The sequence below is a fragment of the Marmota flaviventris genome, chromosome 2 (genome assembly GCF_047511675.1).
Source record: "Marmota flaviventris isolate mMarFla1 chromosome 2, mMarFla1.hap1, whole genome shotgun sequence".
Classification (NCBI taxonomy): Eukaryota; Metazoa; Chordata; class Mammalia; order Rodentia; family Sciuridae; genus Marmota; species Marmota flaviventris.
In genome coordinates, this window is record NC_092499.1 from 90465039 (window position 1) to 90484538 (window position 19500).

At 35.8% G+C, this 19500-nt stretch overlaps 1 protein-coding gene across 21 annotated transcripts in view; it reads left to right on the forward strand.

Annotated features, from left to right (window-relative positions):
• The window catches only part of Mga (MAX dimerization protein MGA), a 129516-nt gene that overhangs the window by 89415 nt on the left and 20601 nt on the right, over window positions 1–19500 (forward strand). For 9 of the 21 annotated variants that reach the window (XR_011706659.1, XM_071608102.1, XM_071608111.1 and 6 more), the window contains exons 10-15: window positions 6581–6807; window positions 8353–8535; window positions 9674–9746; window positions 10927–11444; window positions 14532–14829; window positions 16129–16755. Coding sequence is in view for 20 of the 21 variants with exons in the window: in XM_071608102.1 (XP_071464203.1) it covers window positions 6581–6807; window positions 8353–8535; window positions 9674–9746; window positions 10927–11444; window positions 14532–14829; window positions 16129–16755 (1926 nt within the window). In the remaining variant the exon portion in view is untranslated. Of the gene's footprint in view, window positions 1–6580; window positions 6808–8352; window positions 8536–9673; window positions 9747–10926; window positions 11445–14531; window positions 14830–15492; window positions 15760–16128; window positions 16756–19500 lie in introns of those variants that run through there. The other 12 variants (XM_071608109.1, XM_071608110.1, XM_071608115.1 and 9 more) reach the window with 11 other exon arrangements.

The following is a 19500-nucleotide window of genomic DNA, read 5'->3' on the forward strand; positions in this document are numbered from 1 at the left end:
AAAAATATTGCGTTTTTTTCTTCAATTTTCTTTTACTGTTAGGGAAGAATGAATAAAGGAAGGAAGATATTTTTGTTACAATTGCTGTATAAAGGGAGAAATAAGGAAGAGTTCTTAGAGGGAAAAGTGGCAAGCTTAAAAAAAAAAAAGAAAGAAAAAAATAAGTACATAAACTGGAAAAGGTTGAAATCTTTTTGTGTGCTTTACAAAAAGATAGGTGGAAAATGAGGAAAAATTTTTGGATCATATGGAGGAATTTGAAAAAAGAAAGGAAGAATGAAACAGAAAATGAAAAGGATAATATACTTAAAAGGATGAAAGAAGCAGGAGATGGTGGTGCATACCTGCAATCTCATCTCTTTGGGAAGCTGAGGCAGGAGGATTTCGAGTTTAAGGCCAACCTGTGCAGCTTAGAAAGACCCTGTTTCAACTCAAAATATTATGTGAAAGGACTGGGGATATAGCTCAGAGTTACAAACGCACCTGGGTTCAATTTCCATGATCCCTAGTAGCATAAAAAAATTTACTTAATAAATGGTGGAAGAATATATTTCGGAGCCAAAGGACACAAAATTTCAGATTAAATGGGCTCACTGGACATCTGACCATAAAATTTTAAGAAGATCCCCATTTGGATACTTTCTTCTGGTATTTCAGAACATAAAGAATATATTTGAATACTGTTTTGGGGAGTGGAGGCAGTACTGGGGATTGAACCTGGGAATACTCTATTCCTGATCTACATACCTAGTCCTTTTTATTTTGAGGCAGGATTTTACCAGATTGCCAAGGCTGTCTTTGACTTGAAAATCCTCTTGCCTCAGCCTCCCCAGTAGCTGGGATTATAGGTGTGCCACTGCACCTGGCTTAATCTTTAAAGAGAAGCCATTTTGCGTTAGAAAGATTTAAAAATTCAGTTTGAGGGCTGGAGATGTGGCTCAAGCGGTAGCGCGCTCGCCTGGCATGCGTGCGGCCCGGGTTCGATCCTCAGCACCACATACAAACAAAAGATGTTGTGTCTGCCGAGAACTAAAAAATAAATAAATATTAAAATCTCTCTCTCTAAAAAAAAATTTAAAAAAAAATTCTGTTTGATGTTAAAGAGAAGATCAGTAAAGCTGGATTTTTAGTTGTTTTTTATTTCTGAAATCACAGGAGTGGTAGGGACCATGCATGATATATCAACCTAGCTAGCCAACTGAATTATCAAGTGTGTGCATAAAATAATGATATTAATACATTCAGTAGGGTGGAAAGATGGACCTCTTACAAACTCTAGGTGAATTCCTTGAGGTTGTGTTCTAGAAAATTAAAAGGAATTCAAGAAGCAGGAGATGTCCTCTAATACAAGAAAATTTAGCCTAAGGGTAGAGGGTGGAGTAAAATTTTAGGATGTCATCTACATTATAGTACTATAAAGTAGCATATTATTAAAATAAAAACTCAGATGCAGATAAGAATGTCTTCAAAAAGATATTCAATTTATTTTAAGAACATGATTTAAGAACTGGGATGATCTCCATGATTATAAGAAAAATAAGAAGAGCCTGGTGCGGTTATCCCAGTGACTCAGTAGGCTGAGGCAGGAGGATTATGAGTTCAAAGCCAGCCTCAGCAACTTAGGGAGGCCCTAAGCAACTTGGCAAGACCCTGTTTCTAAATAAAATACAATAAAGGGCTGGGGATGTGACTCATTGGTTAAGCAATCCCCCAGGTTCAATCCCCAGTATTAAAAACAAAACAAACAAAAAATAAGGGCTGGGGATACAACTGAGTTGGTAGAGTTCTTGTCTAGCGTGGCACAAGACCCTGGGTTCAATCCCCAGTACCAAAAAAAAAAAAAAAAGGCCAAAATTTGTTCAGGAACATTATACTATAATTATGAATAAATAAAAAGTTTTGGTAAAATTTTGACTAGCAAGTAAAAATAAAGCTGAATAAATAAAAAGTTTTGGTAAAACTTTGACCAGTAAGTAAAAATAAAGATGAATAAATTCACTTTATTAATTAGTGACATAGAATTACCTTTCTTCCTCTAAAGGACCATTCACCCTAATTGGTTCTACAAGCATTAATCACATAAGCATATAAAAAATGCTAATGACTTAAATGTAATTATAGAAATCAGTCATACAAACCTTGACAATGTGTAAATAACAGTAGCTAATAGAAGTGGAGAGGTGCAGCAAGTTTATAATGCCGATTTCCTTCTCTCATTATATGGAGTTCTTAGCTACTGCTAAGTTATGAAATTGAAGTTCATTTTATTTAGGATAATTGAGGTAACCACTAAAACTAAACAGAAATTGTTAAAAATAGTCACTTGGGGACTGTGGCACTGATTATAGTGGAAGACTTTCTTTTTTCTTATAATTTTATATTTTACATGGTTATTATTCATTATGTAGTTAAAATATAAATTAAAAGTTTTCTCAGTTCATGAAATTTTAGACATTTAATAACCATATTTTAAAAAAAAATTTTAGATGTTGTTGGACCTGTCTTTCTCCTCCCTCCCTCTCTCTCTCTCTCTCTCTCTCTTTCAGAATTGAACCCAATACCTCACATATACTAGGCAAGAGCTCTACCACTGAGCCACAACCCCAGCCCAACCATACATTTTTTTTTTTTTTTAGGTGTAATGGTACACACTTTAAAAAAATTTTTTTTTTTTAGTTGTAGGTGGACACAGTATCTTTATTTATTTTTACGTGGTGCTGGGGATCGAACCCAGGGCCTCACCCATGCTAGGTGAGCGCTCTACCACTGAGACACAACCCCAGCCCCAGTGGTGCACACTTATAAGGAAGGCTTAGGAAGGAAGAGTATGTTCAAGGCCAACCTCGGTAACTTAGTAAATCCTCAAAAATTAAAACTATCTCAAAAATTAAAATAAAGCCAGGAACAGTGGCATGAGCCTGTAAGCTCAGGAGCTTAGGAAGCTGAAGCAGGAGGTTTGTGAATTCAAAGCCAGCCTTAGCAACTTAGCAAAGCCCTAAGCAACTTGGCAAGACCCTGTTTCTAAATAAAATATAGAAATGGGTTGGGGGCACTGGGATTGTGGCTCAGCGGTAGAATGCTTGCCTGGCATGGGCAGGTCCCGGGTTCCATCCTCAGCACCACATTAAAAAAAAAAAAAAAGGCATTGTGTTGTGTCCATCTACACCTAAAAAATAAAAATTAAAAAAAAAAAAAATGGGTTGGGGATGTGGCTTAGTGTTAAGCACCTCTGGGTTCAACCCCAGGCACCAAAAATATAAATGAATGAATGAATAAATGAACAAACGAATAAAGAATGAAAGAAAGAAAGAATAGCTGGGTGTTATGGCCCATGCCTGTGCTCCCAGCAGGAGGGTGAGGTAGGAGAATTGTGAGTTCAAAGTCAGCCTCAGCAAAGGTGAGGTGTTAAGCAACTCAGTGAGACCCTGTCTCTAAATAAAATACAAAATAGGGCTGGCAGTGTGACTCTGGTTGAGTGCCCCGTACTCCCCCCACCCACCTGCAAAAAAAAAAAAAAAAAAGGACTGGGTACGTGGCTCAGAGTACTTGCCTAGCATGCTTGAGGTCATGGATTCAATCCCCGGTTCTGCAATAAATAAATTAATAAGTAAATAAGTTTTTTGGAATGGTAATAGACTTACCTATAATTAATGACCCATTAATTCTTTGGTGTGAACAGAGGAGTACTAACATTATTGGACAGTCCATGCAGAACTATAGCCTGTGCAGGCTATATCATTTTAGTTTTGCAGTCTTATATAATAAGGAAGCTTTCTTCTCTATTATACAAATGACCCTACTGAATTTGTAAGAGTTTAACTTGTTCTCAAAATCAGTATATATGTAAACAATAGGGATTCATAGTTAAGTTTTTCTGACTTCAAAGTCCATGTGTGTTTTCTAGTGTGTAAGGTGTGATTTCTGGAATTTTAATCACTTCTCCTTGTTGTATTCCCTTTTGAGCATCACTGTTACCACCTGTTTGTCCTTTGGTTTGTTGAAAAATACTGTTGGCTGTGTAAAGGCACTGTGCTTACCTGCTGTGACCAATACTAAGAGAAAGGATAAAACTTGGCATTTCAGCTTTCTTAGCCCACTCGAGTTTTGTTAAACATAGGACATATCCCTCCAAGTTAACTAAAAATGTAAGTAAAAGATCAGTAAAATTGATACCTGTAGCCATATTGATTGGAAAAACGAGAACATACAAATTACCAATATTAGGAGTAGACGTGACTTCACTATAGAAGTTAAAAAGAAGAACAAGGGACAACTCAAATGAAATAAACAAATTCTTTAAAGACTCAGAGGAATCCAATTCACTGAAGAAGAACTAGATAATGGTTTAGTTTTATTAAAGAATTTTAATTTGTAATGAAAATCCTCAGTGTCAACTCATCAGTGGCTTCACTGATGAATTCTGTAAAACATTAAGGAATACATAATGCCATTATATATATTCCATAGAAAGGTCTTGTTCTATGAGACCAGTATTACCCACAGACTCAGTAGAGAAAAAGATATTACAAGAAAACTGTAGACCAGTATCCCTTAGGAACATAGATACCAAAAAAGAAAAGAAAACAAAACAACAACAAAAAACTCCTAAGTAAAATTTTAGCATATCAAATCCAACAATATGCTTAAAGGATAATCATGCTAATAGATTTACCAGGAAACTAAGACATTTTTTAGATCTTTTTTTTTTTAAGGATGATTGAGATAGCCACTAAAACACAAATAGTTAAAAAGTAGTCACTATGGAGCTGTGATACTGGGTATGGTAGAAGACTTATTTTTATTATACTTATTTTCTATATGTATTAAGATTTTTTGGTCCAAAGTTGCTTTAACATTTGAAAATCTGTCAATGTAGTTTTGTTTTCTTTTTTTAAAAAATATTTTTGTAGTTGTCAATGGATATTTATTTATTTATTTATTTATATGTGGTGCGGAGGATTGAACCCAGTGCCTCACACATTCCAGGCAAGTGCGCTACCGCTGAGCCACAGCCTCAGCCCTGTAGTTTTCTTTTCTTCTTTTAAATATATATATTTATTTTTTAGTTGTAGTTGGACACAATACCTTTAGTTTAATTATTTATTTTTATGTGGTGCTGAGGATCGTACCCAGGACCTCGCCTATGCTAGGCAAGCGCTGTACCTCTGAGTCACAACCCCAGCCCCTGTAGTTTTCTTTTCCTTTTTTTTGTTCTGGGGATTGAACCCAGGAGCACTTAACCACTGGACCACATCCCCACCCCACCACCTGCTTTAAGTTTTTTATTTTGACACAGGGTCTGGCTAAGTTGCCTAGGGTGTCCTAAAACTTGTGATCCTCCTAACTCAGCCTCCTGAGTTGCTGGGATTACACTACTGCACTGGGTTAAATAATTTTTCATTGTCACAATAGACTATAAAATAAAGGCCATATAATTGTCTCAACAGATTTATATATAAATATACATATATGTGTGTTTTAGTTGTAGTTGGACACAATATCTCCATTTTGTTTATTTATTTATTTGATGTATACATATATATACACACACACACACACACATATATATGTGTATATATATATTTAGTTGGGCACAATACCTTTGTTTTGTTTGTTTATTTTTTATGTGGTGCTGAGGATCAAACCCAGTGCCTGGCACGAGCTAGGCAAGTGCTCTACCACTGAGCTACAACAATAGATATTTTTGAAGAAATGACAAAATCCATTTCTTTTAAAAATTTTGAGTATTTCAGGAATAGAAAGCAGGTTTCTCAATCTGGTAAGCCCATCTATGAAAAACTTTATACAGTTGAAATATTAATAGTGAAAGGATTGAGTGGTTTCTCCCAGATATTGGGAATGGAGGAAGAATGTGTGGTTTCATCACTAAGAACTGTGTACAGTCACCTGTGTGTGTAGTTCCAGTAGCCAGTAACTAGAATGCTTTGGCAGGAGGGCTACTTGAGCCCACTAGATTGAGAAGACTAGCCTGAGTAACAAAGCAATGCTGTGTTTCAAAAAAACAAAAACAACACAATCCCCAAAACAACAGACTGAAGATCCCAGACAGTGTGGTAAGGATTAAAGAAAGACATCCAATGTGATAAGGAAAAATTAAAATTGGCTTTGTTTATAGATAGGAAGATCCTGATCAGTGTATAAAACAGCCAGTAAAAATCATTAGTTTAGTTAAGATTGTGTAGCACACATAGTCAGTATACAACATATAAGCAACAAACAACTAGCAATTGAAATTTTTAAAAATACAACTTACAATAACCTCCAAAGAAATAAAATAGTTAAGGATAAATTTGACAAAAGATGCATATGATGCATATACTGAGAACTTTGTTTCATTCCTATCTATGTTCACTCTAGTGCCTAAAATAGATAGTAGGTATTCGATAAATATTTGATTAATAGATGAATAAATTAAGGTACATGGGGAGGTTTTTAGGGAGCATCTATTTGACTATTATTTTGAGTTACTGTCTTTGTGAGGGAATAAATTTTGTTTGGCATTGCTTCAGTGATGAACTTCAGTTGCCTAAAGCACCTAAAATCTTAATTTTTTGTTAAGCTATATGTGAAACAGAGCCTGAGCAGCCTGTTCGACATTACCCATTGTGGGTGAAAGTAGAAGGTGAAGTAGATCCGGAGCCAGTTTATATCCCAACACCCTCAGTCATTGAGCCTATGAAACCATTATTGTTGCCTCAGCCAGAAGTATTATCTACTACTGTGAAAGGCAAACTGCTTACTGGAATTAAACCTTCACGGGCATATACTCCCAAGCCCAATCCTGTGGTAAGTGCGCCTGGAGTTTCTTTTCTTTCCTTTTTTTTTTTTTTTTTTTTTTTTTGCAAGTTACAAAAGTCATTTGTAGAAGTGATAGATTTCAGCCAGATTTTCGGTTTATATTCTGTGAGCAATTTTTAATGGGTTTGTAAGACATTGTCTTTTTTTGTTTAATCAGTTTTTTAGTTGCTGAAACTTTTTAAATGTCATAAAAATAGAAATGAATCAGTGATTCTTAAACATAGCCATGTCTTTCTTCAAGAAGTTCATGGAAAGCTGGGCTTTTTACATGACTTGCAAAGTCTTTTAAAGGTACTGTTATTCCAGTAGTATAAACTCTTGTGTAATTGAGACACAAAATGCTAGAAAATGTAGAAAAATATTAAGAAAAGCCTTTTAAAAGCAAATTTTTAAATAGTAATAAAAGTTCCAGATTTAAAGTAACAGTTGATATATTGTGTATCTGTGAAGATGGATAGGGAAAAGTAAGACTTCCCAGTCCACTCATTTGAAAAAGAATCCTCTACAGTGCAACACAGCATACATGGTTTCTGTACCAGTGGTGGTCTAAAACTTTGTTACTGGTCTGTGATGAAATAAATATAAGAACAGATCTTTGAGCCATGCATGCCTTTAATCCCAATGACTCAGGAGACTGAGGCAGTAGAATTGCCATTTGAAGTCAGCCTCAGCAACTTAGTGAGACCCTCACTCAAAATAAAAAGGGCTGAGAATGTGGCTCATTGTTAAAATACCCTTGAATACAATCCCCAATTCCAAAGGGGGAAAACAAACAACTTCTACAGCAAGTTGATTAAGGTAAATCTATTGTATTGAAAAATTTGAGCTTGCAGTAATTTTACATGTCTTTTATTTATTTATTTATCTGTTTATTTATTTTAATTGTAGTTGGACACAATACTTTTATTTTCTCTATTTATTTTTATGTGATGCAGAGGATTGAACCCAGAACCGCACAAGTGGTAGGCGAGCGCTGTACCTCTGAGCCACAACCCCAGCCCATAATGTCTTTTATTTTTCTATTTTTTGGGGGGTAGGGTAGGGTGGACACTGAGGATTGAACACAGGGCACTCAACCATTGAGCCACATCCACAGCCCTATTTTGTATTTTATTTAGAGATGGGGTCTCTCTGAGTTGCTTAGTACCTCGCTATTGCTGAGGCTGGCTTTGAACTGGTCCTCCTGCCTCAGCCTCCTGAGCTGCTGGGATTATAGGCGTGCCCAGCTCTAGTAATTTGTTTTATTGTACTCTATCAGTCTGTGTTTGACTGGTGATTAACAAATGTGTATATTAGCACAGATGACTTGAAAGCACTGCTCTGGTGTAATCTGAATTTCCTGATACTGAATGAAATCTTTCTGATTGCCCCAAGATTTAGCACATACAAACTGTACTTATACTGTTTAATTTTAAAGCTTGCATTTAAAAATTTCAGCTGATGGAATGGAAACACAGATATTTGTCTTCATTTAGAGTATAGGAGACTTTTTTTCACTATTGTATCAGATGTTTTGATACATAAAACTTGCAGATAAGGGAAGAGGACAAAGATCCAGTCTATTTGTACTTTGAAAGTATGATGACTTGTGCCCGCGTTCGAGTATATGAACGAAAAAAAGAGGAACACAGACAGCCATCCTTGTCTCCATCCTTGTCTCCATCACTTCAGCAGCAGAACTCATGTCATTCTAGTCCTGGGAACCATAGTTCAAAGGTGATTACTTGTTACACAATTGTTTTTTAACTTTTAATTCCTTGTTGCTGGTATTAGAACTTGAATTACTATCAGAATGATTAGAATTTTCATGCTATAAGAATAATTAATGTACTCTAGACTTATATGACATGTAAATTAATTTATTTTTCTCCATACTTTGGTGTTCTATACCTTAGGGTTACTAAAAGTATTATTTTTCTGACATTGGAGTAATTAAAACACAACACAAATACTTCTGGGTTTAATTAAATTATTTATCTGTAATTAGTAAGATTTATGTCTTCCCACACTGATGAATTTTTTAAGTAACTGAAGCTTGTTCTGTTAAACCTAAAATATTTTCCTTCTTCACTAGAGTAACTGTAGAGTACAATGCACATAACAACGATGATGGCGATGATGTTTTTTTTGTTTTTGGTGGTGGTGGTGCTGGCGATTAAATCCAGGGCCTCAAAGGAGCTATACCACTGAGCAATATTCCCAGGCCCTGATAATTGTTTTCTTGATGACTTAGTCATTATTAAAAACATTAGAACAAGACTACTTGTTTTTTTTTTTCCCCAGGATTCTAGTAATGTAGTTGTGTGTTCAGATGGGAAGCTGTTTTAGTCAGCTTTTTCACTAAAGGATCTGACCAGAAAAATTATAAAGAAGGAAAAGTTTATATGAGGGCTCATGGTTTCAGAGGTCTCAGTTCATAGAAGGCTGCCTCCATTTCTCAGAGCTTGAGATGAGGTTGAACTCATGGTGGATGTGTGGCAGAGGGAAGCAGCTCACATCATGGTCAAGAAGCAGAGAGAACTCCACTTGCCAGATATAAATATATACCTCAAAGCTATGCCCTAAACCCCACCTCCTCCAGGCACACCCTACCACTTCAGTTACCACTCAGTTAATCCCTCTCAGGGGATTAATTCACTGAGAGGGTTAAGATTCTCACAACCCAGTCATTTCTCCCCTGAACCATCTTGCATTGTGTCACATATGAGCTTTTTGGGGACACCTCACATGCAAACCATAACAGAAGCTGTTGATTATTTATTCTACTAATTTAACTTCTGTAAGAGATTTAATGTTTATGTCTTACTCTTACTCTTTATAGATACTAGTATTTCTGTGTCATTTCCTTCCTTAGGAACCTGATTCTGAACAGCAACCCTTAAAACAACTCATTTGTGACTTGGAGGATGATTCTGATAAATCACAAGGTCAGAATCTTAATAGTAGTTAATAGTAGTTACTGGTAATTATATATGTCTGGATTATATAATGTCAGAAAACCAAAACTAGCAATTCAGAGTATGTCACTTACCCTTTTTCTGGTTTCTGCCAAAAATAGAGATTAATAAGTAAGCATCTTATTTTTTGTTTGTTATTTGGTTTGTTTAATAATTCTCAAAAATAAATTTATTCATATTGATGTGGTATGTTATGAGAGACTTTTAGAGATGAGGTCAGTGAAAATTTTTTTTTAGCTCTCTTTACCAAACCTTAGCAATATTGGCATTATTAGCTATTTAAAATTTGCCTCAGGTCTTTCTTACCTGCCACTATCAGGGAAATGCAGAGGAAGAGAAAGAATATCACTGATTTGTCTAATAGAGAATACTTCCTGAATTACTGTAATGAGAGGTAATAGTAATAACCTGGAAGTTACCTCTGGGCTTTTTTTTTTTTTTTTTTTTTTTGGCTATGCTTTGTAAGTCTTATTCATGCAGTAGTACTTCCTGTCTTTAAAAAATGTCATGGTATGCAGAAAATATGTTTCCATAGCACAGAGAGATTTTGAAAAAGTTGCTTGGGTGGAAGAAACCTGGCTGAGAGCATGAGCACCCTGGGGGCCATGGGAATCAGTATCCTGGACATAACTATAATTATAGCATATTGGTTGGGAAAGTCTGTTGTAGAGATCTCAGTATCTAATGAAATACATATTTTTCAACATGTCACCATGGATAGAAATATATTGGGGAGTTGAATGAAATCTTTCTGATTGCCCCAAGATTTAGCACGTCAGAGCATGTTTCAGAGCAAACTTGCAAGTATTTTTGCTTTGCCCAATGAATAACAGAATAGTAACCTAAGCCAAATAATCAACCTTGGTTATAGGTCATGCTTTGTTTGCAAGCTAGCACTTCTTAGATAATAGTTAAGGCCTCTTAGAGTAATGTTAAAGGAACTTCCTTTTTATCAGAGGATAGTGAAGACAATTTTGTGAGATCTTTCTTCTTTCTGGAAAACTCCCAAATTATGAATGTTAAACTTACATATTAGGTTACCCCTGGAAAGTATATGGGAATAGAACATTGAGACATTGTTGAATATCTTTTAAAAGTCCAGTAGTATAGAATTGCTGTGATTCAGAAAAATTTTTCAATTTTTTATCAGAAAAGAGCTGGAAATCTTCCTGCAATGAAGGGGAATCCTCTTCTACCTCTTACGTGCATCAGAGGTCACCTGGTGGTCCCACCAAACTGATAGAGATCATCTCAGACTGCAACTGGGAGGAAGATAGAAACAAGATTTTGAGCATCTTATCCCAGCACATCAATAGCAACATGCCACAATCACTTAAGGTGGGCAGCTTCATCATTGAGTTGGCTTCTCAACGAAAGAGCCGGGGTGAGAAGAACCCTCCTGTTTATTCTTCTCGTGTCAAAATCTCTATGCCGTCATGTCAAGATCAAGATGATATGGCTGATAAATCTGGATCAGAGACTCCTGGTGGTCCATTGTCCCCTGGGAAAATGGATGATATCTCTCCTGTGCAGACAGATGCTCTGGATTCAGTGAGGGAGAGATTACATGGAGGCAAAGGTCTGCCTTTTTATGCAGGGCTTTCTCCTGCAGGGAAGCTTGTGGCCTATAAGCGTAAACCCAGTTCAAGCACATCTGGGCTTATCCAGGTGAGAATTATCTTTAATCTGGACATAGCACCTTTTTGTATTTAGGTGACATTTTAATTTTTTTCAGAGCCCTTATTGGGCCTTAAGTCCTTTATCTTCACATTTCCTGGTAACTGGGTAACAAAATCATTATTCCTTTTTCTAATAGGTCAGTTAGATGCATACCTACAGTGAATTTTTGGAACATTTATACACAGAAACAGAGCCTTGTATTATTAGATTTTTCTTTCTATTCTTTTCAGAAAGTTATTCTTAAACTTTATTGCGTAGACTCTAGTGATATTTTGAGAACCAAAGATAGGAATTTAGTTTTTAAAATGTATTATTAGCATACAGCTTTCAATAAGAATCTCTTGTATAGAATGTTAAGGCTAGTAAAGGGAAGATGATGAACTTGACTTTCAGACAGGCAGTTGGCAGTATATATTTAGAAACTTGGAGATATTTTATCTTATTTTTGTGGTGCTAGGGATTGAATTTGGTGCTCTATTAGTGAGTCATGTCCCTACTCCTGGGGAAAATTTTAATTTATGAGAAATTCAAATACATAGAATTAAAAAAAAATGAGTCATATTTTTCTTTGATTTGTGAGGTTTTATCAGTGTAGTCACTTTAGGACAAATATATGTATCCTTGCTGTTCAGTAATTCATGCAGTATATATTTGTAAAATTATACCAACATCTAGGAAATCCTTGGAAAGAGAAGTTCCAAATGAAAATGTTAGTCATTGTCAAGGTTTTCTTCTTGTTCATTGGTATAAAATATATTTTTATAAGGGTAGAAAATGTATGCAAGTGTCCCATGTTATTGCTAAGGTTACTCAACTTTGGACTAAGGACCGCTCCATTAATATATAACTGGTCTACTTTAAAAAAAAATTTATTGTAGTTTACTCTTGCTGGTGCTATGTCATTGCTTCTGTTGGTATTTCTTAAACTCTTAATGATGGAGAGAAAGATATTTCTTTCTTCATTTATTGATTGATACTTTGGAAATAGTGACTTAACTGAGATTTCTAATAAGACTCCCTGAAATAAAGGCATAGAGATTTTGTGTTCTCTCCTGATCAGGACTTCCAAAGCCACCATGGAGTGTCATTTGCATAAGCAGTCAAGCAGTTTATAATATATGTTGAGCATCCTTAACCCAAAAAATATAAAATTCAAAATGATCCAAGAGCCAAAACTTTTTGAGCATTGACATGACCCCATAAATAGAAAATTCCAAACCTGACCTCATGTTGTTAAGAGGGCAAACATACTAAAAATATTGTATAAAATTAATTACCTTCAGACTGTGAACACAGTTTAAGGTGTATATGAAGCATAAGTCAATTTTTTATTTAGATTTGGGTTTCATCCCCAAGATATCTCATTACATATATATGCAAATATTTTAAAGTCTAAATTTCAAAAACATTCCTAGTCACAAGCATTTTGGATAAGGAATATTTAATCTATGTAGACTTTGGGGAAGCTTCTGAGTAGTCTTAAGCAGTCCCAACAGAACAGGCAGGACTGTCTGACCTAGATGCCACATAGCCTGAAAATCTGTACTAAAGTTTACTTTGGGATGGAGAGATCAATTTTTTTTTTTTTTGTACTAAACTTGGATATTCCTGATCTCTCTGGGAATAATCACAATATACTTAAGTAGCAAAGAGTAGTTTTATTTTGCATCTTGGAAGATAGAATAGTTTGCTCTAGCTATCCTCCTTACTAACTTCCTATTAAGAGAGTAGATTCTACCTCAGTCCACCCTCTGTCCACCACTTTTTTCTTTTTTTGGTACCAAGGGCACTTAGCCATATCCCTGCCCTTTTTATTTTGAGACAGGTTCTCACTAGTTAGTCAGGGCCTCACTTAGTTGGTGAGGCTGGCTTTGAACTTGGAATCCTCCTGCCTCAGCCTCCTGAGCCACTGTGATTACAGTGTATGCTACTGTGTCCTGTCCCCCACTTGATAAAAAGAAGTCATAGAAAAGGTTATTTCCTCTAGAGTCACCAGTAATATGACCTAGAGAACATGGGTAAGAAAAATGGGAGGTTTTTGTTTTCTTTCCTTTAAAATAAAAAAGGGCCAGACATGGTGGCATATGCCTGTAATTCCAGCAGCTAGGGAGGCTGAGGCAGAAGGATCGCAAGTTCAAAGCCAGCCTCAGCAACTTAGCGAGTTCCTAAGCAACTTAGGAAGACTCTTGTCTCAAAATAAAAATAAAAAGTTCTATGCATGTAACTCAGTGGTAAAGTGCCTCTGAGTTAATTCCCCAGTTCCAAAAAGAAAAGAAATAAAAATTTTAAAAAAGGAAAGAAGCAACAACAACAAAACTCTCTCTCTGTCCAAGATGGGCAGTGTAATCAACTCAGCAGAGAAAATCTGTGCCATATTTGGTTTGTTGGTTTACCATGTCTGATAGTTTTCTGACTGTGTCTAGTTACATTGAGTTTTTACCAGCATTTGTTTTGAGCCCATATTTTGTCCAAAATATGAAGACAACATCTTCAAATTTGAGCCTTTTGATAACCAAAAACTGAAGTGACTTTGTAGCTTAGGTTATTGTAACAGTGGTTGTCATAAGAACTTAAAGTAGATTTATCATATATATATTTCAAATATAAAGGATGCTGGAAAAGACCCTCATTTCAGGGCCTCATTATTCTTCTCTGGTCAGAGAGAGGATTCTGTGGAAGACAGAATTTTTGCTGATGATTGTTAACCATTTTTGCTCATGATTGTTAATAGCTTAATTAATTTTTTAAATTAAAATAAAACAATTGCATGATTCTTCGGACACATTCATGTGACTTTCCAATATCTAGGATGCAGAAGTGATGAGTTTCTAAGATTCTCTGTTTCTGTACTACAAAATGAAGAAAATGGAATTAGTTCTGAATACCAGATGATGGCATTTTTCTGCTTCCCTGTTACTCAGATTGTCCTGAATAGAAAAAGCCCACTTCTTTTTTTCCCCTTCACATCTGAAAAGTAGACTTTTAAAACCTTGTAAAAATGAAACCCCTGTCAAGGGAGAAGAGTTAGCAAGAGAATTTTATCTTTACAGAATTTCTCTTTGCCACTTGTTTCAGGTTAATGGTAAGAGTTACCCGCAGGCTAAGTTGCTATTGGGACAGATGGGGGCATTGCATCCAGCCAATAGGCTAGCTGCTTATATCACAGGCAGGTTGCGACCCTCAGTCCTGGACCTCTCAACCCTCAGTACTGTCATCTCCAAGGTAGCATCCAATGCCAAGGTGGCTGCATCCAGGAAACCACGTACCCTGTTGCCTTCTACATCCAACTCCAAAACGACATCCTCCTCTGGCACTACCACAAATCGTCCTGGGAAGAATCCGAAGGCATTTGTCCCAGCAAAAAGGCCAATTGGTAAGTTGGAGAGTACATATAGCTTGGAAAGGATTATAATTTAGTGCTGGATCAGTTATTACAGGTGTGAAGACTGTTAAAATTAGAAAAGTACAGGATTTGGCATAATTATTATTGATGTCTGTGTTACCTGAATCTGTTTTTTTTTTTTTTTTTGTAAACTCTTCTGATGGCTTATGATTCTAGATGAATTAGAGTCTATTTACTAGTTACTGTTAGAATTATTTTTGAGTCTTCTACATATTAATATAGAAAAGACGTGATTTAATTTTTTAAAAAATATTTTCTCTAGTAATTTTCCTGTAAGGACGAGGAGTTTTGGCATCAATCAAAAAATGCATGTTCCTTGATCTTAAGATTTCAAGAAGCTAGAAAAGCTAGAGAATTGGGTTAGTATAGGCTCAGAGTAGAAAGTTTTTTTTTTTTTATAAAACATGGTTTTCAAAATGTTACATTGTTCCATACATCCCTGTTTTGTGAACCTTTATTTTGCTCAACATTTCATTTCTAGAGTATGTAATAAATTGCCTTCTAGAAGCACTTGTTTTAGGATTTAGAGAATCAACAGTTGCTTTATTGAATTCCTCTTTCTGTTGTTTCAAATCTATTTAGGAATGTTAAGTAAAAGTGTCAATTGTGTCTTCATTCTTATTCCTCTAACAGGAAATTGAAATATCTGGCTGAAGGCTGGAGTTGTGTGAAGATAGAGGATAGGCATTGTATGCCTTAAAAAGAACCTATTTTGCCTCCTTTAAAAAAACAACTTTAATTGTGATTTTAAAACAACAACAACAACAACAACAAAAATGCAGCCCTGTCCTGCACTCTTTTGAAAAAATATCTATGCATTTTAAGAATATGCAATACTTAACTGTCTTATGTCATAAGAGACAGCCTTAAAGAGGTGGAGGTGCTGGTATAGGAGGAAGTGGTGGAAATAAGTTTTAAAATTAGGATTAGGCAAAAAATCCTCTTCTTTTTACTTTCTGTTTTAGGTGGTGAAGTTTTACCGCTGTATTGTCTTTTTAGTGTCCTGACGAATTGAATATTTTGCATAGCCAGAGAATTTTAATAGGAACACTCAGTTTTAAACCCTTTCTTGTTGGAATTATATGCCATTGTTTTGGATTGAGGGAAGTGTTTTGATTTCTGTGGGTGGAAATTGGCACATATAATACAGGTAGGTAGTACCTGTAAGAAATTGACCCAGTGGTGCACAATTAATGTTGATAAGCACAGTCACTAGGAGGGTAAAATAAGAGAACTGAAGATTTTTGACCTGCAAATTTTTATTTGCAGCGGCTCGACCCTCTCCTGGTGGTGTGTTCACACAGTTTGTGATGAGTAAAGTTGGAGCCTTGCAGCAGAAGATACCTGGAGTTAGCACACCCCAACCCCTGACAGGGCCACAGAAGTTCAGTATCAGACCTTCTCCAGTAATGGTCGTCACACCTGTGGTTTCTTCTGAGCCAGTTCAGGTGTGCAGTCCCGTGACTGCTGCTGTCACTACTTCCACCCCTCAAGTGTTTTTAGAGAATGTTACTGCTGTGACATCTATGACTGCTATTTCTGACGTGGGAACTAAAGAAACTACTTATTCTTCTGGTGCCACCACTGCAGGGGTTATTGAGGTCTCTGAAACTAATACCAGCACCCCTGTAACATCTACCCAGTCTACAGCCACTGTGAACCTTACCAAAACTACTGGGATAACTACCCCTGTGGCTTCAGTTACTTTTCCTAAGTCTTTGGTAGCATCTCCTCCAACCATAACTCTTCCTGTTGCTTCCACTGCCTCCACCTCCATAGTCATGGTGACCACAGCTGCATCTTCCTCCATGGTGACCACACCTACTTCATCTCTGGGCTCTGTTCCTATTATACTCTCAGGAATTAATGGGAGTCCACCAGTGAGCCAGAGACCAGGTAAGGCCTAATTATTACTAGTTGCTTAACTGTATAGTTGTTTATGTAATTTTGCAGCTGGGGGTAGGATCTTTCTGTCTGTCTGTCATCTGTCTCAGGATAATCATGTAGGTGTTTTCTGCTATGAAATTTGAGTGTATTTCTGAAAATATTTGCATTCTGCAAAACTGAATATTTTAAAATAATAGAGCTCATGGTTAATGCAGTTAGATCACTGAAAATATATAATTTTGTAAGTAAAACACTGCAGAAACAACTTATTCCTTGGGAGATGATCAGTAGAACTTAGTGGGCCTGCAGGTTGCCTCAGGAGATAACAAAAAAACTATTGAAAAACATTAGAATAGAAATGCTGGCTGAAGGACACCGAAATAATTAGATGAGAGTGGAGCTCTGAGCCACTAGAGCAGTCATTAAGGTGAGCATGGGAGAAAGTACAACCTATTATGTGACATGCTGAGATCTAGGAGTACATATCCTTAAGAAGGGAACCATATGTACAGATGCTCTTTTTTGGGGTGTGTGTGTGCTGCATTTTAATTTAAAAAACCGAAATGAAAGGGCTTCTGCCAATGCTTTATCCAAGCTGAGGGCTTTTTTTTTTTTTTTTTTTCTTTTTTGAAGATTAAAATATACTTCTGCTGGGTGTGGTGACACATGCCTATAAATTCCAGCAACTTAAGAGGCTGAGATAGAAGGATTGAAAGTTTTGAGACCAGCCTCAGCAATTTAACAGGGCCCTAAGCAACTTAGCAAGACCCTGTCTCAAAATAAAAAATAAAAAGGGATGAAGATTTGGCTTAGGCACACTTGAATATACTCCTGCTATTCTAGCTCTTCTTGCCTAGCAAAAATCATTTTTATTTATTTTATGTGGCTCTGAGGATCGAACTCGGTGCTTCATGTGTGCCAGGCAAGCCCTCAACCACTGAGCTACAACCCCAGCCCTCATATTTTAAATTCTCAACTTCTTAGATAAAATTTTCCTCTTGTTGGCGTAGGTTAAACAAATTCATAATAGGAATATTATGTGCTTTGGTATATTTTATATCCAAATGCAACTACATAAAGTAGGTGATTCTTTTAGTCTATTCATATATTTATTTATTTATTTTAGTTTTAGGTTGACACAATGTCTTTATTTTATATTTATGTGGTGCTGAGGATTGAACCCAGTGCCTCATGCAAACTAGGCGAACACTCTACCACAGAGCCACAACCCCAGCCCCCCATTTGTACTATTTTAAAAATTATTGTTTTAATTAACTACTTTTTAATATAAATGTTTTTAAGAGACTGAGTGGAAGCCAATGTTACTTGGCAAAAGACAGGTTGACCTCATAAACAAGTAGTAAATAAAATATATTAATAAATTCAAATATTTACTGTAAGTTCTGTGCTTGTGGCATCTCTTTCTGTTGATGAAGAGAGCTAGAAAATACTGAAGTCATTTTTTAAAGATAAAATATCTAAGATTGTGGGGCTGTGGCTCAGTGGTAGCGCACTGGCATGTGTGAAGCACTGGGTTCAGTTCTCAGCACCACGTATAAATAAATAAAGGTCTGTCAACAACTTAAAAAAATCCAAGACTGGTACTTTCTTATGTATATAATCAAAAGATTAAAATTGAAATGGGAATGGCTTTTCTATCAGTGTGATACAGTGTTACTTTATATTCATATGTCACTTAAAATATTTTGTTGAATGCCACTTAAAGAAATAGTGATTGTATTTTATTTTTTGGTACTGGGAATTGAACTTAGGAGCACTTAACCACTGAGCTACTTCCCCAGCCCAAAATAGTGATGTTAATAAATTTTCTTATCTCTTCTATAAATACAGAGAACTCAGGTAACTGCTAGTTCTAAGGAAGTGGACATTTTATTCTCAATTCATAAAGAGCATATCAAGTTGGATATTTTGATTGTCTGTTTTTTTCGTTTGACTTATGTTTTTCTCTTTCCCTGATCCTCACCAACATTTAAGTAACTTATCACATTTTCAGTGGGTATAAGAAAGATTGCTTTCATTCTTTGAATTGAGGTAATTTAGGTTTTGAATCACTCTAAAAATAAATTTGAAAAGTTTGAGAAATTGTGTTAACATTTTCTTAATTCATGTAGGATAGGTGAATGTTTTTTGTTTAAATTGCACAGTATTATTTTCATGAACAAACTGGTCTTTGTTTTATTTCATTTTTAGAATAGTCCTAGATTTTTTATGTTACAGTTTATCATCTAAATGTTATGAGCATGGGGCCAGGTGTGGTGTTGCACACCTATAATCCCAGTGGCTCAGGAGACTGAATCAGGAAGATCACAAGGTCAAAGCCGGCCCCAACAACTTAGGAAGGCCCTAAGCAACTCAGAGAGACACTGTCTCTAAATAAAATATTAAAAAGGGAAAGGCTGGGGATGTGGCTCAGTGGTTGAATGTCCCTGGGTTTACTCCTTAGTACAAAAAAGTTATTAATATGATTTTCTCTTAGAATTTTAATGTTTTGTGTGGACACAACGCATATCTGATAGAAAATCACATTAAGCCAGAAATTTTTGGGTTTAATTTTTTTCCTTTATTGGCAGACTATTAAATTTTTTACAAATTTATAAAATAAAGTCAAATAAGTTCACCAATTTGAATTATAATCATTTGTGTTAAAACTGTCTTTTCCCTCCTCTTGTCAGGCTTTATCTTTTTTTTTTTTTTTAATTTTTTTTTTTAGTTTAGATGGACACAATACCTTTC